The sequence below is a fragment of the Pan paniscus genome, chromosome 1 (assembly GCF_029289425.2).
Source record: "Pan paniscus chromosome 1, NHGRI_mPanPan1-v2.0_pri, whole genome shotgun sequence".
Taxonomy (NCBI): Eukaryota; Metazoa; Chordata; class Mammalia; order Primates; family Hominidae; genus Pan; species Pan paniscus.
Window position 1 is genome coordinate 205,257,875 of NC_073249.2, and position 14,048 is coordinate 205,271,922.

The 14,048-nt window shown below is 45.8% G+C and overlaps 1 protein-coding gene across 2 annotated transcripts in view; it reads left to right on the forward strand.

Annotated features, from left to right (window-relative positions):
- USP48 (ubiquitin specific peptidase 48) overlaps positions 1-4,986 on the forward strand; it is a 106,337-nt gene extending 101,351 nt beyond the window's left edge. For both annotated transcript variants that reach the window (XM_008966556.5, XM_003813953.5), the window contains exons 26-27: positions 3,049-3,075; positions 4,449-4,986. In XM_008966556.5, coding sequence (XP_008964804.2) covers positions 3,049-3,075; positions 4,449-4,471 — 50 coding nt within the window. In that variant the 3' untranslated portion in view covers positions 4,472-4,986. The remainder of the gene's footprint in view (positions 1-3,048; positions 3,076-4,448) is intronic.
- Positions 4,987-14,048: the final 9,062 nt, after the last annotated feature.

Sequence of the window (14,048 nt, forward strand, 5' to 3'; positions counted from 1 at the left end):
AAGACAATACTGTATTTTCTCACTTATACGTAGGAGCTAAAAAAGCTGATCTTTTGGCTGTAGAATGGTAGTTATGAGTGGATGGGAAAGGGGCCATATGAAGGGAGGTTGGTTAATGGGTACAAACATACAATTTGATAGAATAAGTTCTGGTATTCAGTAGTACAGTAGGGTGATATGTTGTATATTTCAAAAGAGCTAGAAGAAAAGATAATGCAATGTTCCCAACACAAAGAAATGATAGGCCGGGCGCAGTGGATCACTTGAACCCAAGAGTTCAGGACCAACCTGGGCAACATAGTGAGACCCTGTCTCTACTACAAATTTTAAAAAAAGAGCCAGGCATGGTGGCTCGCACCTGTGGTCTCAGATACTGGGGAGGCTGAGGTGGGTGGATTGCTTGAGCCCGGGAGTTGGAGGCTGCAGTGAGCTGTCATCATGCCACTACACTCAAGCCTGGGTGACAGATCGAGACCCTGTCTCAAAAAAGAAGAAATAATAAATATTCAAGGTGATGGAGATAACTAAATACCCTGATGTGATCATTATACACTGTATGCATGTATCAAAATATAAGCTGTTCCCCATAAATATGTACAAATATTATGTTTGGTTTTTATTTTTTATTTTTTTGAGATGGAGTCTCAAAAGGCTGAAGTGCAGTATGGCTCACTGCAACCTCCGCCTCTGGGCTTCAAGTGATTCTCCTGGCTCAGCCTCCTGAGTAGTAGCTGGGACTATAGGCATGCAACACCATGCCTGGCTAACTTTTGTATTTTTGGTAGAGACGGGGTTTCACTATATTCGCCAGGCTGGTCTCAAATTCCTGTCGTCAGGTGATCTGCCCATCTCGGCCTCCCGAAGTGTTTGGATTACAGATGTGAGCTATTGCACCTGGCCTTGTTTGTATTTTTTTTAAAGCTGGTTCATGTCCCAGGCACCCTTTAGTCAGTCCCACCAGTGCCCACTGAACAGAGCTTTCAGACATCTTTTTTTTTTTTTTCTGAGATGGAGTCTCACAGTTGCCCAAGCTGGAGTGCAGTGGCATGATCTTGGCTCACTACAATCTCCCCGTCCTGGGTTCAAGCGATTCTTCTGCCTCAGCCTCCCAAGTAGCTGGGACTACAGGCACCTGCCACCATGCCCAGCTAATTTTTGTATTTTTAGTAGGGACAGAGTTTCACTATGTTGTCCAAGCTGCTCTGGAACTCGTGACCTCATGATCCGCCTGCCTCGGCCTCCCAGTGTGCTGAGATTACAGGCGTGAGCCACTGCGCCTGGCCCAGCAATCTTTTTAGTACCTCATACTTAAGTAGATATGAGCAGTCAGATAGTTGAGGAATGAGAGCCTGGGACCAAGATATGTTGAGGAAATAGCATAGGAAGCATAAGAAAGCTGGAAAATAACCTATAAATAATGGCAAAAAAAAAAGCAAACAATAGGAAGAGGAACTATATAAAAGGAACATTTGGAGCATAGAAGAGAGTTCATGGAAATGTAAAAAATGATGGTACCCTGGGTTTGATATAGTAAGTAAAAAACTAAGGGTAAGAGGGTCATGAAAGCGTCTAGAAGTAGGAGGGAAAGCCAGTCAAATTCACAGGATGAAGTCAGGAAGACGAGATAATAGAGCAGTGCCTGCAAGATCCTGAGGGAAAGCGAGTTCCAATCTATAAGTCTGTAACCCTCACACCTGATGGCCCCTTGAACATATTCAGGGCCTCAAAAGATTCATCTGTCATGCACCATCTGCCATGATACTGTGTGAGGATGTGTTCTTCTTCTTAAACATTAAATCAAGAAAGAATCAACAGTGGACCCAGTAAATAGCAGATCAGCCTAGGATAAGATGCCCTAGAAGATGGTGAAGGGAAGTCTCAGAACTACTGTTCTTCAGCAGGCAGCGAAGACACCTGATCCATATTGGAGTGGTGGGATGCGAGCTTCAGGAAGGGATGCCACAAGGAAAAGTGGAAGGGATGATGACTGTCTTCAAGAGGTTACAGGTCTTTAAGAATTTACACGTGAATTGGAGATAAATACAGAGAAAATGAAACACATCAGTAATTCAGTAGTTACCAAGCCCAGAAAGACCAAGTCATACCATGTAGTAAATATAACCAAGGTGCACCAAGGCATTCAACTGTGACTAGTATTAATGGCGTAAAAAGTAATGCCAGCGCTGGAGACTGGCTTAACAACAACAAACACCACTTCATCAGGAGGATGGGTCAGGGGCAGGTGCTATGTAAGTGGTAAAACAGCTGTTTGTATCCTTCACTGAAGAATTTATTAGATTTTTATCTAAAATTATGAAGTAGGCCAGGCACGATGGCCCACTCCTGTAATCCCATCACTTTGGGAGGCTGTGGCGGGCGGATCACTTGAGGTCAAGAGTTCGAGACGAGCCTGGCCAACGTGGTGAAACCCTGTCTCTACTACAAATACAAAAATTAGCCAAGTGTGGTGGTGGGTGCCTGTAATCCCAGCTACTTGGGAAGCTGAGGCAGGAGAATTGCTTGAACCCAGGAAGCAGAGATTGCAGTGAGCCGAGATCATGCCACTGCACTCCATTCTGGGTGACAGAGCTGGACTCCCTCTCAAAAAAAAAAAGTAAATAAAATTATGAAAAGCATGTTATTTAGAAATAGGCTAAATACCAGAAGAAGCTGCTGTGTGAGTCAAAAGTGACTCCTTCCAGAACTTGGGAATGGGAGGAGGAAGGGGAGAGAGACAGCTCCGGAGGAGTCAGTTACATGGCTTCCTCCCAGGCCACTCCTAGAGTCGTGCACTAGGTGTGCCCTAGTTACAAACCTTGTCCTGTCAGTATTTGACTTTTTAAATGATGCATACGTATTGCTTTGATAAAAACAGAAACAAAGATTGTTCTGAAATTAATAACATCCGTAACTTCAAAGATGATTATTACAGGTGACAAAGGTAATCAAAAGTTATTTTAAACTTTTGTCTTTAAGCATTGAAATGATATTACTGTCTGTCACGACAATCTTTTCAATTTGGAATTATTCTTTTTTTCTTTTTTTCAGTTTGTATGCCAGAAGAAGGGTTTAAAGGTAAGTTACATTTGTCATGTTTTGTTCATGAATGTCAGAGTCATCGTGTAATTTTCTGTTAAAGCGAAGGCTATAATTTGATTTTAAATTTTAATCCAATCTGAGTCTCATGACTGAAATTAATTTTAGTTAAATGCATTTCTTACTCAAGCTTCTCCATTATCTTTTTCAACACTCAGGCCTCAGATGGGGCCTCAGCTGGGGCTTTTGTGTTAGAACTGTTTCTTGCCAGATGTCCATTTGGCCTTCCCTTTCTCATTTTATGGGAGGTTGGGAAATTAGCTAGTGGCATTTCAAGATTTATTTTTAACCTTTTCCCAGTTCTTCCTATCAAGTCCCCTCCTAGAGCAAAACAGTTTGTGTGTAACTATTAAGAATTAGTGGCACAAGAATTTGTCAGGTTTTATCAAGTCCAGTGAAAAGATTTAATTAATCACTTAGCATTAAGGCATTTGTTGGATTATTACTTCAAGAGGAGACACGGTGGTGCTTGTACTACATCTGGGCCATGTAGTTGTGCACACCGATAATATTCAAGAAGTTATCAAATACAGACCTCTGACGTTTTCGGATTTTCCTGTTGCTGTCTTGATTCTTTGCTGGCCACTCCAGAAGCCCCTGGCAGGTTGTGATTTTCTAAGGAATGACTTTGAATCACATACCAGGTATTCCTTGCTAAAGCAAATGAGAGACAAATCTACTGGCCGAAATAAAGTCTTCCTCTTGCTGCAGCTGTGTTGTCTGCATGTTACCATTACAAAGGGACTCCTGATGGGGTCAGAACAAAGCAAAAAATGTCTTTATGAAAAATGGTCATTGGCCGGGCACGGTGGCTCACGCCTGTAATCCCAGCACTTTGGGAGGTTGAGACGGGTGGGTCACTTGAGGTCAGGAGTTCGAGACCAGTCTGGCCAACATGGTGAAACCCCATCTCTACTAAAAATACAAAAATTAGCCGGGCATGGTGGCGTGCGCCTGTAATCTCAGCTACTTGGGAGGCTGAGGCAGGAGAATTGCTTGAACCTGGGAGATAAGGTTGCAGTGAGCCAGGATTGCACCACTGCACTCCAACCTGGGCGACAAGAGTGAAACTCTCAGAAAAGAAGAATGGTCATTAAATGAAAGAATAAATAAAATCTGGTTAGTTTGTGTGAAGATACACTTAGGAAGCACATGGCTTTCAACAAAAATGTGATTTAGCGGAGGGCCTGGAGTCTGCTGGTATTTTGTCTTATCCTCCCACACCAAGGTGCTGCTGTGTTCATTTATTAAATTTGATGCTCCCTGTTGATGATGTGTTCTTGGTAAATGGAATCCATGAACTTTTAATCTGTAGTTCACAACTATCCCTCCACGTGTGTTTCTTTTCCCAGGTACTGGTCTTCTTGGACATTAATCTTTGAATACTTGCTGACTGCTAAGAAATGACCAGAGGGGAAGAGGAGTTTGACATGTTAGGGCATTAAAGCAAAGGTGGATTTAAGAATTAAACCATTACATGCCCCTTCCAAAAGGCAGAAATCCATTCAAACGTGACTGTCCCAAATGCCTTATGTCAAATAAAGCAGATTGCACTGATGGACATCAGACTTGAAGGAAATGTTTCCAATTTTATATTTAAGGGGGGTGGTGGGTGGGAGGGGGCAAGTAAAGATGGAACAAGTTTAGTAGCAGTAATAGTAAATCATGTTTACATATGAGATTTATAGTCGTGGGAGGGGAATAAAGTTCTGTTATATTTCCTTGCTCGAGTTTCATACCAGATGCGTTGGTCCATAAAGGATTGTATCAAGTAGATGGGACAACATTCTGCTCTGAACGAAAAGTAATTTTAGAGACATAACCTGCTTACCAATGCCTGTCTTTGATTCATATTCTACTTTCAATAAAGCATGAAAGTGAAGAACTTGTCCTAAGTGTGGAAACGTGTCTTCAGATTTAGACTCTTCTCCATGTCAGCTGCAGCGCCACCCGCCTTACACCTGCCCGGCCGTCTGTCTCTTGGTATTGGGTAAAGGAGGGGGCACCTGCATGTCTCCTGCAATGAGCAAGGAATTATGTCTCATGTTTTGACTTCAGAGGCTTTTTGCTTTGGTGCATTTCAGAAAGGATGGAGAACATTTATTATGTGTGAAAGCATCCTCTTCCGGTTTTGCTGTTATTCAAAAGTGGGAAATGTACCTGGCACGTTTGAAAATAAAAAATCTGACTACCTATCAGAAGAGTAAATCAGACTGAAGTACATTTGGGTAACACAAAGTTTCTATAAAATTTGTTCTTCCTGTCCTCCATGTCACTGTTTCTTGGACCTCAGTTCTCTTTTTGAAAGCATTATTCCAAAATGCCCTGAGAGGGTCTCTTAGATCATTGTTTAAAAAAGGAAAAAAGTATATGGATGTGCTGTCCATCCAACTCAGGATTATCATTCTTAGCAACACGTAACCGAAGCAATATTCTTAAGAATATTGAAGGGGTTTTTTTAATTGAACTTAAGACTGGAGTTTTTCCTTTGAAAAAAAAAAAAAAAGTTTTCTCTGTTGAGTCCGTATGTGTAAGTTTGTGGCTGAGATGCTAGCTTAGGCATCTCTCTTGTTAACACTTTTCTTGGCCTTGGGTTTGTGCAAGGCTTTTTCCCCCTTTCATGAAAATGTGAACTCAGATCATGGGTGGGGAAGGCAGATTTTGATTTGAGACCCGATAACCTTGGCAGCATCCCTTTTGAATAGCTCCTTTTGTCAGAGTAATTACGGCCATTTGGTAAAATTCTAACTTCGTGTTTGTGTTTCCCCTCTGTGTTTCTAATGTCTTCAGTCTGTGCCCCCTGAGGAGGCAGGGGGTCTCTAATGAGCCTATCTATGGGGGAAGGTGAGAGCTGCACACAGCCCCCTGAGAAACCATCCTAGGAGCGGAACCAAGGGACCAGCTGTTCTGGCCTTGAGGTTGGCACAGGGGAAGGACTTGAAGTTGAGCTGATGGATCCTGATTTTTAGATCTCATTGTTTTATTAGCTCCAAAGAAATGAATGCAGGAGCCTAAAACTAATAACACAAACTTCTTCTTTCCCAAGGTAAAGACTTTTATAAAAGTTCGCACAATGCTTGATTGAAGCCACTTCCTTTTCCTTACAAAGAAGCTTGTTGGCCAGAGAAGGTTCTTTTTGGGGATTGACATAAACATGTTAGCAGCCCCCAGAAATCTGATATATTTTCCCCAATTTGCTGTTGATAACAGTTTTGAAATTTGTTACTTGGGTATTTTTTCCTCCTGCAATGCTACGAAATAACAGCCTTTTGTAAATCTTTCAGGCTGGTGGTACCTGCTCTGAGTACTGGCTTCTTTATTATCTCTGTCCAGGGGTGGGGTGGGCACCGAGTGAGCAGGTGATGCTGCAAGAGTCTGCCCTTGGCTCAGGGTCATCTTCCTCCTGCTCTGACAACTTGCCTTGTTCTGCCAGCACTGCTGAAAGTAACTGCAGCCCAGCGGCTCCAGTGACACTGTGAAGCTTTATTACCAAGGCAGGAGCTCAGGCCCTAGACCCGCTGAATCGGAATCTGCATCCACAGGCCACTCCTGTACTCTTTGAAACCCTGGGCTGGGGCCTCTCCCACCCATAGTAGGCAGAGTTGCAAAGAAACGTATGCTTGTATTGAATGGTTTTGCATTGCCACCCTTCTCACTTGGTACAGGGAAAAACAGGTAAAGGGTATGACCTAAAGCCCAATTCTCGTTTTGTCTGTAATTATGAATAGATGGAGTCCATTTGCCTTCTGGACTGTGAAAAGTTCAGAGACTCTTTGTGTTGGGGTTCTAATGCCATGCATGTGTACTTTTTTATATTAGATCAGTCTCCTGTATAAGATATTATGAAGCTTGGGTCTTTTCCCTTGATATTTCTGACCATTCTTTAATCTGAAACGAATGTGTTCAGCATACTACACTGGTACAGATTGTCACCACGAACTGAAATATAGGCTGCATTTGGGTGTCTTCATTTCCTGGGGAGTAAGTATCTTTCTGTGTATTTATGAACTCTATTGTTTAGAATTACTGTTACCTTCCTGCCAAATTAAAAAGATATGAGTGTCCCTTTATTTCTGTGGGATCATAATCCATAGTGAATTTTTTGGTTATTTTAAATGTGCTTTTGGTTGGTCTATGTGGTCATAGATCTGTTCATCAGACTCTGGTTAATATTGGAATCTAATGCTCAGGTTGAATAACCTGTTTTAAAAACCCAAGGGATGATTTATCTCTGTCTAAACAAACCGCTGAAGCGAAATGAGCAAGAAAGCCTGTCTTTCCTGTTACCGAATCATGGGGCAGAATCATATCCTTTCTCTTGGGTACTTTAGTCCTCAGCTCATTCAATGTTAACAGGGGACTGCGAACAGAGTGCATGCAGATTAAAAGCCAGCGTTTTCATTTTAAGAAGATTTTCCCAGCCTGAGAAACATAGTGAGACTTCATCTCTATAAAAAAGCAAAAATTAGCCAGGTATGCCGGTGGTCCCAGCTACTCTGGAGGCTGAGGCAGGATAATTGCTTGACCCCAGGAGGTCGAGGCTGCGGTGAGCTGTGATCACACCACTGCACTCAGCTTGGGCGACAGAGTGAGACCTTGTCACAAAAAAAAAAATGTGCATGTCTGTGATAACGCCCCATACTCCCACCCCCACCCCAGAGTACAGGGTTTTGTCAACAACATTTCTAATTCTGAAAGCTGGCATCACCACCCCAACCCAAAACACACACACACACACACACACACACACACACACACCCATCTCCTAGACATTCTATAGGCAGAAATACTGGCTGGGGATTTATCAACATTATTCGAACCCTCTATTTTTCATTAAAGTACAAATTATAAACATTTGTAAAATGGTAGGTAGCACTTTGTTGATTTCCCTGAGCAACATTTCTGCGTCAGGTAGTGTGTGCCAGGTAGACAGTCTCATTGGCAGACAAAACCACTTCTCCATCCCATATATCTCAAACCTTGGATTTTTTTTTTTTTTTTTTTTCCCCATTCTGGCTGTTAATTGGGCTAAGGAGTCTGCTAGCTATCCAGATAGCACATAAACATACAGGCAAGTGTTGAAAGTGTGGAGTTGTAGAAGTTGGGCCACCTGTGTTACAGATAATTTCACCATTTACCTTGTAACCAAGAAAAGTGACTTAATCTTGCTTTACCTTAATTTCTTCATCTCTCAAAATAGCAGTATTTGCTATTTTTGTTTACTATACTCAGAGGATTAAACAGTAATAAATATTATTGAGGTAAAAGGCTTTGTATTTTTCTTTGCATTTAGAAAAACTGTTGCCTTTCTGAGGAAATGCTGTTGGAATCTCTTCTGCAAGTCTTCAAAAAGAGGCCTTGTAACCACCTAGCAAAGCTACCTGGAGCATCTTCTCTGAGAACTTTAGAAACTACCTTTTACTTCAAGCCCTTCCAACTAAAATGATAACTAGACAGGTGTTCGACCATCCTGTCACATAAATCTTTTCTCCTGGCCCATAAGAATAATGAAGCCAATGGCCAAACTGCAAGCCTTCTCAATTCGGTGTTTTTTTTGCAGGGTCATGTCGAAAGGTATTTGAAACACGCTTAGAATGCATGTTGAAGATTTATGTCTCGGTGATGGGCAGTTTCTGCCCCAAAGGGGCAGCTTCAGTTGTTTTGATTGTCATTGCTAAGAACATCAGGAACAGATGTCTCGAGCTGCCGAGGCATGGCTCTGCGGGCACTGGGAAGCAAAGCCATGCGGAGGCCTGTGGCTGGTGCTCAGAGGTCACTTCCTGGTCTGAGAATTGCGTTTTTCATTATTTACCTGGTGATACTTAGTGAATAATATCGTTCAAGGGTAGAGTACACGAAACAGGTATTTCTTATGTCTCCCCTCCGCCAACAAATGACAGAACCAGTTATCAAATAAATACAAGATACTAACCATGTGACATTTCTGCATATGGTAAGGTTTAATATCTCTTTGAGCCTCACTAGATTTTAGGAAGGAGGAGGTTGCAGAATTGTGGCTTGCCAGGAGTTGTATGACCTCTTCAAAGTGACAGTAGTTTAACTTTGTTTTATTTTATTTTAATTTTTGAGACTGAGTCTTGTTCTCTCACCCAGGCTGGAGTACGGTGGCACAATCTCGGCTCACTGCAATCTCCGCCTCCTAGGTCCAAGCGATTCTTGTGCCTCAGCCTCCCGAGTAGCTGGGATTACAGGTGCCTGCCACCACGCCCTGCTAGTTTTTTTGTTTTGTTTTGTTGTTGTTGTTGTTGTTGTTTTTTTGAGGTGAAGTCTTGCTTTGTCACCAGGCTGGAGTGCAGTGCTGTGATCTTGGCTCACTGCAACCTCCGCCTCCAGGGTTCAAGCGATTCTCCTTCCTCAGCCTCCCAAGTAGCTGGGACTACAGGCACGTGCCACCACGCCCAGCTAATTTTTGTATTTTTAGTAAAGACGGGATTTCACCATGTAGGCCAGGATGGTGTTGATCTCTTGACCTTGTGATCCGCCCGCCTCGGCCTTCCAAAGTGCTGGGATTACAGGCATGAGCCACCGCGCCCAGCATTTTTGTATTTTTAGTAGAGATGGGGTTTCACCATGTTGACCAGGCTGGTCTCGAACTCCTGATCTCAAGTGATCTGCCCACCTTGGCCTCCCAATGTGCTGGGATTACAGGCATGAACCACCGCTCCTGGCCTGGTTTGACTTTAGAATTGGGACCTGCACCAGCTTGTAGTGGATTGGGCCTCTGCTGTGTCTCACCCAGCAGAGACCAGACCAAGGTTGCTGCAGAAGGGGATCCTACTGCGGAATGGGCTGCATCCCACAAGCAAAACACGGGTGGCAGGCTGGTCCTTCTCATTCCATGAGCTTTCACGCTTGTCATTCATGAGGCTGTGAATTCCCCCTCAAGTTAGCCCTAAGAGCTTGTCCAACATAATTGCTGTATTGATCTCAAATAGAGGGCATCATCTGTTTCTCCCCAACATGCTTAAAAAAAAAGGGAAAAAAAACCCTGCTTTCAAGGACTTGGAGGGCCTTTGAAGTGAAATTGCTCTCGGACAGGGAGGGAGGCAGCCTTATAACAGCAGCTGGAATGGCTGCTTGAATTCCAAATCTGCGTTAGTGCTGCCAGGCGAGGCAGGCCCTCAGCCACAGGAAGTGGGGCACGCACTCCAGGGAGGCCAGGAGGCCGACGCAGCCACTGCCTGGGTTGGATTGTTGCCTGCTGGCACACTGGCCTCTGCACAATTCTATCTGGGTTTTCCTTTCCCTGGTGCTCTGGTGTTTTGTAACCAAGGGAATGCTAAACTGCAACCAGTTCCTTTTATGATCCTGGACAAGTCTGTTCCCCTTTGAGCCTCGGCGTTCTCTCTGAAAGGAAGTGGGATGTGTAGAAGTTGTCAAACATGAACTCTGTGGAAGTAGATAGTGGGGCCTCCTCCCACACCCACCTACTCCCTTGAGGAAGCTCCAGGCAGTACATTTGGAAAGCTACCAAACAGGACTACCTCTCAGGACTTCTCTTGTTTTATTAGTCTCTGAGCTGCCTCTTTGGTTGGTTTATCTGGAGTTTTTGTAGCATCTTCTCACTCATCCACAGCATGTCACTTGTTCTCTGGATGAAGGAGGCTCCAAGTCATGCTAGACTGTGGAGTTCTGGAACTAGAGTATACTGTTTATTTCCTGTACTGGAAGCCAGAGTTAGGGCCAGGCTGGATTTTATGTCTGCACCTAAAACCATTCCGTCCCCCACAAATCAACCAACCTAATTAGTGCTAGACTGTTGTAGCTCCCTGAGAGCAGGGCTCTGGCCATCTTACCACTGTATTCCCACAGCGGCCCGCATGATACATCCTCAGTAAGGAAAAATGAATGACTACTTCGGAATCTGTTAGAAGTTTTCCCGTGGCCCCTTGCGGGAGAGCTCTTTTTACTACTTTGGTTTGACCAGTACTGTCCCCACCTTCAGGCTTTTCTTCTTTGTCCTCAAAACAGGGACTTCCTAACTATTCATGATCCAAAGACCTCTAACCCCAGGGGTAGTCTCTGTCATGTCTGCTGCACCAGGTTGGCAGCCTCCCACCCAGACGGGGGCCGCTGGCCCTTCCCTGATGCGTGTGCCCTGGCGCCGACTGCCACTCTTCATCCTGCCTTCCTGTGGTTAGAGTGGAACTGTCCTCTGCTCCAAGCCGCCCCTGAAGCCCACCCTCCTTGCCGGCCTTTCCTAGACCTTACCTGCGGCTCTGTGGACAGCACACCTTGAGGACTTGCTGCTTTGGGGTTTTCTTCCCCTACTTGCTCTGGTGGGCAGTTCCTATCTCAGTTTTTCTCCCATTTGATCTGACTGGGAAGGAGTGGGCGGGCAGAGATGGGGAGTTATTTCCAAGAGGCATCATTCCCATTTTAGGACTCTTCCCCCCTCCCTCACCTGCAGTCTCATGCATTATTTGGAGTTTACCGTGGTGCCACCCATGTTTTCGTTCTCCAGCCTTTTTGGATGCCAGATTTTTAAAGCCAGCTTTCATTTCTCAGTGATCGGGAGCACAGAGATGGTGGCTGGGTCGCAATGTATTAAGTGTCTGAGACAAGGCTTGTGCCCAGAGGCAGCCATGCGTGAGTGGTCAGTCCTGAGTGGTTTGGATTGAAATAGGACAGGGAAAGCAAAGCTCCGGGGCCTTTGTCCAATCTTCCCCCTCAGTAGCTAGGCTCCATGCCAAGCTCTGTGCCCAGCCCCCTACGGCACGTGCTGCCTCCTCGCCAGGGGCCCTGACAGTCTCAGAATGGTGCCCCCCAGGACACATGGGAGATTATAAGCCTCTTGCATTGAGGGAGGTTTTCTGTGAAAGGGAAAATGCTGTAATTGAAAAGCTCCTTGATTATAAAGAAGAAATAGAGACGCCTGGCATAGAAGAGACTTCGTTCTTTGGTCTGCTCAGCCAGGGTCGGGGACATTCAGTACCCCCAGGCTAATAGGCTCTTGAGCTCTTAAGGACCTTGGAGTCTGCAGGTCCAGACTCCAGAAGGTTATGGGACCATGAAGAGGTCACACAGCTGTACCCCTTGGCTTGCTGCATTTCTGCATCTCCGGTGCCTCTATCTGCCCCCTCCCTCCAGCTCAGGTGGGACACCTTTGTCTCCACTCAGCACTCTGGGATGTACCATCAGCAATGCCTGGCCAGAATTGAGGGTCTCTGTCTTAAAGCATGGAGGAGAAAGGGGCCCTTTTGGAACAGGAGTTAGGGAAGCAAGAAGCATGAAGATTGTGCTCAGAATTGAATTCAGGGAGCAATGCATAAAAAAGCGAGAGGATGGGTAGAGATATGGTGCTTAAAAGGATCCTGGAATCCATGTACTTCTGAGATCTGTGAGCCCCGCCCCTGCTGAAGATGAGCCAGCCCCAGTACATGCTGCCCTTGAAGGTCTATAGGCATTCTGCTGGCATTTCCTAAATAGGATGTATTTCACCAAGCATCTCCCAGGACCAGAGCCCTGCAGGACATACCTGTCTAGGGCAGTTGCTATGCCCCACAGTCCCTTCCCCATCATCCCCAGAAGCGCCTCGGCCAGCCTCATTCAACTTCTTGCCTTTTTATTACAGTGTTTGAGCCAACTATATAGTCCTGGTGTATTCCTAGGCAGGAGATCAAAGGGCCCCCCGGGTCGGGTGGTCTGTGAGTGAGCACGTGATACTTCAGGAGTCTTCCTCCTGCCCTGACAACTTGCCTTGTACTACCAGTGCTGCTCAGGATGTCTGCAGCCACGAAGCTTCATTATGAATGCAGGAGCTCAGGCTCCAGGCCCACTGAATCTGAATCTGAGTCTACAGACCGCTCCTGCACTCTTAGAAGTTTGAGAAACCCCCCTGGGCTGGGGTCTCTTTCCCACATACAGCTAGGGAAGCTTGCTGGAGGGAGAAAAATCGACACAGAGGACTGAAAAGAACAAGTGCCTGATCTACCTTCCCCTCTGCCCTTTCACAGGTGGGTGGATGCGTGGGAAGAGGGTGGGGCATTTCCTGCTGTTCCCCCTTACTCACCTTTTCTCCACGGGGATTAGAGTCTTGACCGGGAAACATGGCTCTGGTCCCCAGCCCCTATGGGACTGAAAACCCGGAGGCTTGCATGTCTCAGATCCTCCAGAGGCTGATGTAAGGGTTGCTGAAGACCTCGGATCTTTTCTTTTGTGAAATGCAGCCCATGTGGCCGGGAAAATAGTGGGAGCTGGAAGTAACAGTTGTGGTTTTAAGCACACAGTAGATGCTCAAGAAATATATTGAGTATGTCTTGGACTTTCCCCTCCCTAAATATTATCTGTCAAGTGGGCCTATTGGACTTGTTGACCTTGGAGGGCCCTGTCGGCTTGACCCACCAATGCGAAATGGTTGAGAAAGAGGTCTGTCTTTGTACCTTTTGCAGCCTGTTTTCCCAGTTCTTAGAACATTGGGGTGAGATCCAGAGATCTCAGAGATCCCCCTGGAACACGAGTGTTCTGTGACGAGTTCATGACCTTGGAGCCACCAACCATACCCCTCACCCGTTGTCCCCAGTTCTGGCCTTGCAGACCCACTGCGTGTTTCTTTGCTTCATGTGGGCTGTTCCCCGGGGAGGGAGCTCAGTGGAGAACAGAAAGAGGTGTGGGTGAGGGCTCCCCCTTGGTGGGGAGTGGGGCACAGGAGCCTCAGGCTCTGTTGACCATCAAAGAAGGGACTCGAGTGGGCAGGCCGCTCACTTGCTGTGGACCTTGGGCAAGTCTCTAACTCTCCCTGGGCCTTGGAAGTCAGGCTGAGGTGATCTCTGCCGCCCCCTCCCTGCCTGGGTTTTCACTCTTGTTCTGATCCCACTCTCTTCCGGGTGCCTCCCTTCCACTTCTCCGTAGCCTGTGGCTCCCCTCCCCACACCCGCCCTGGGCCCGGGTTAGGCTGGGGCGGGGGCGAGCTGCCCAGTCCAGAGACAAAG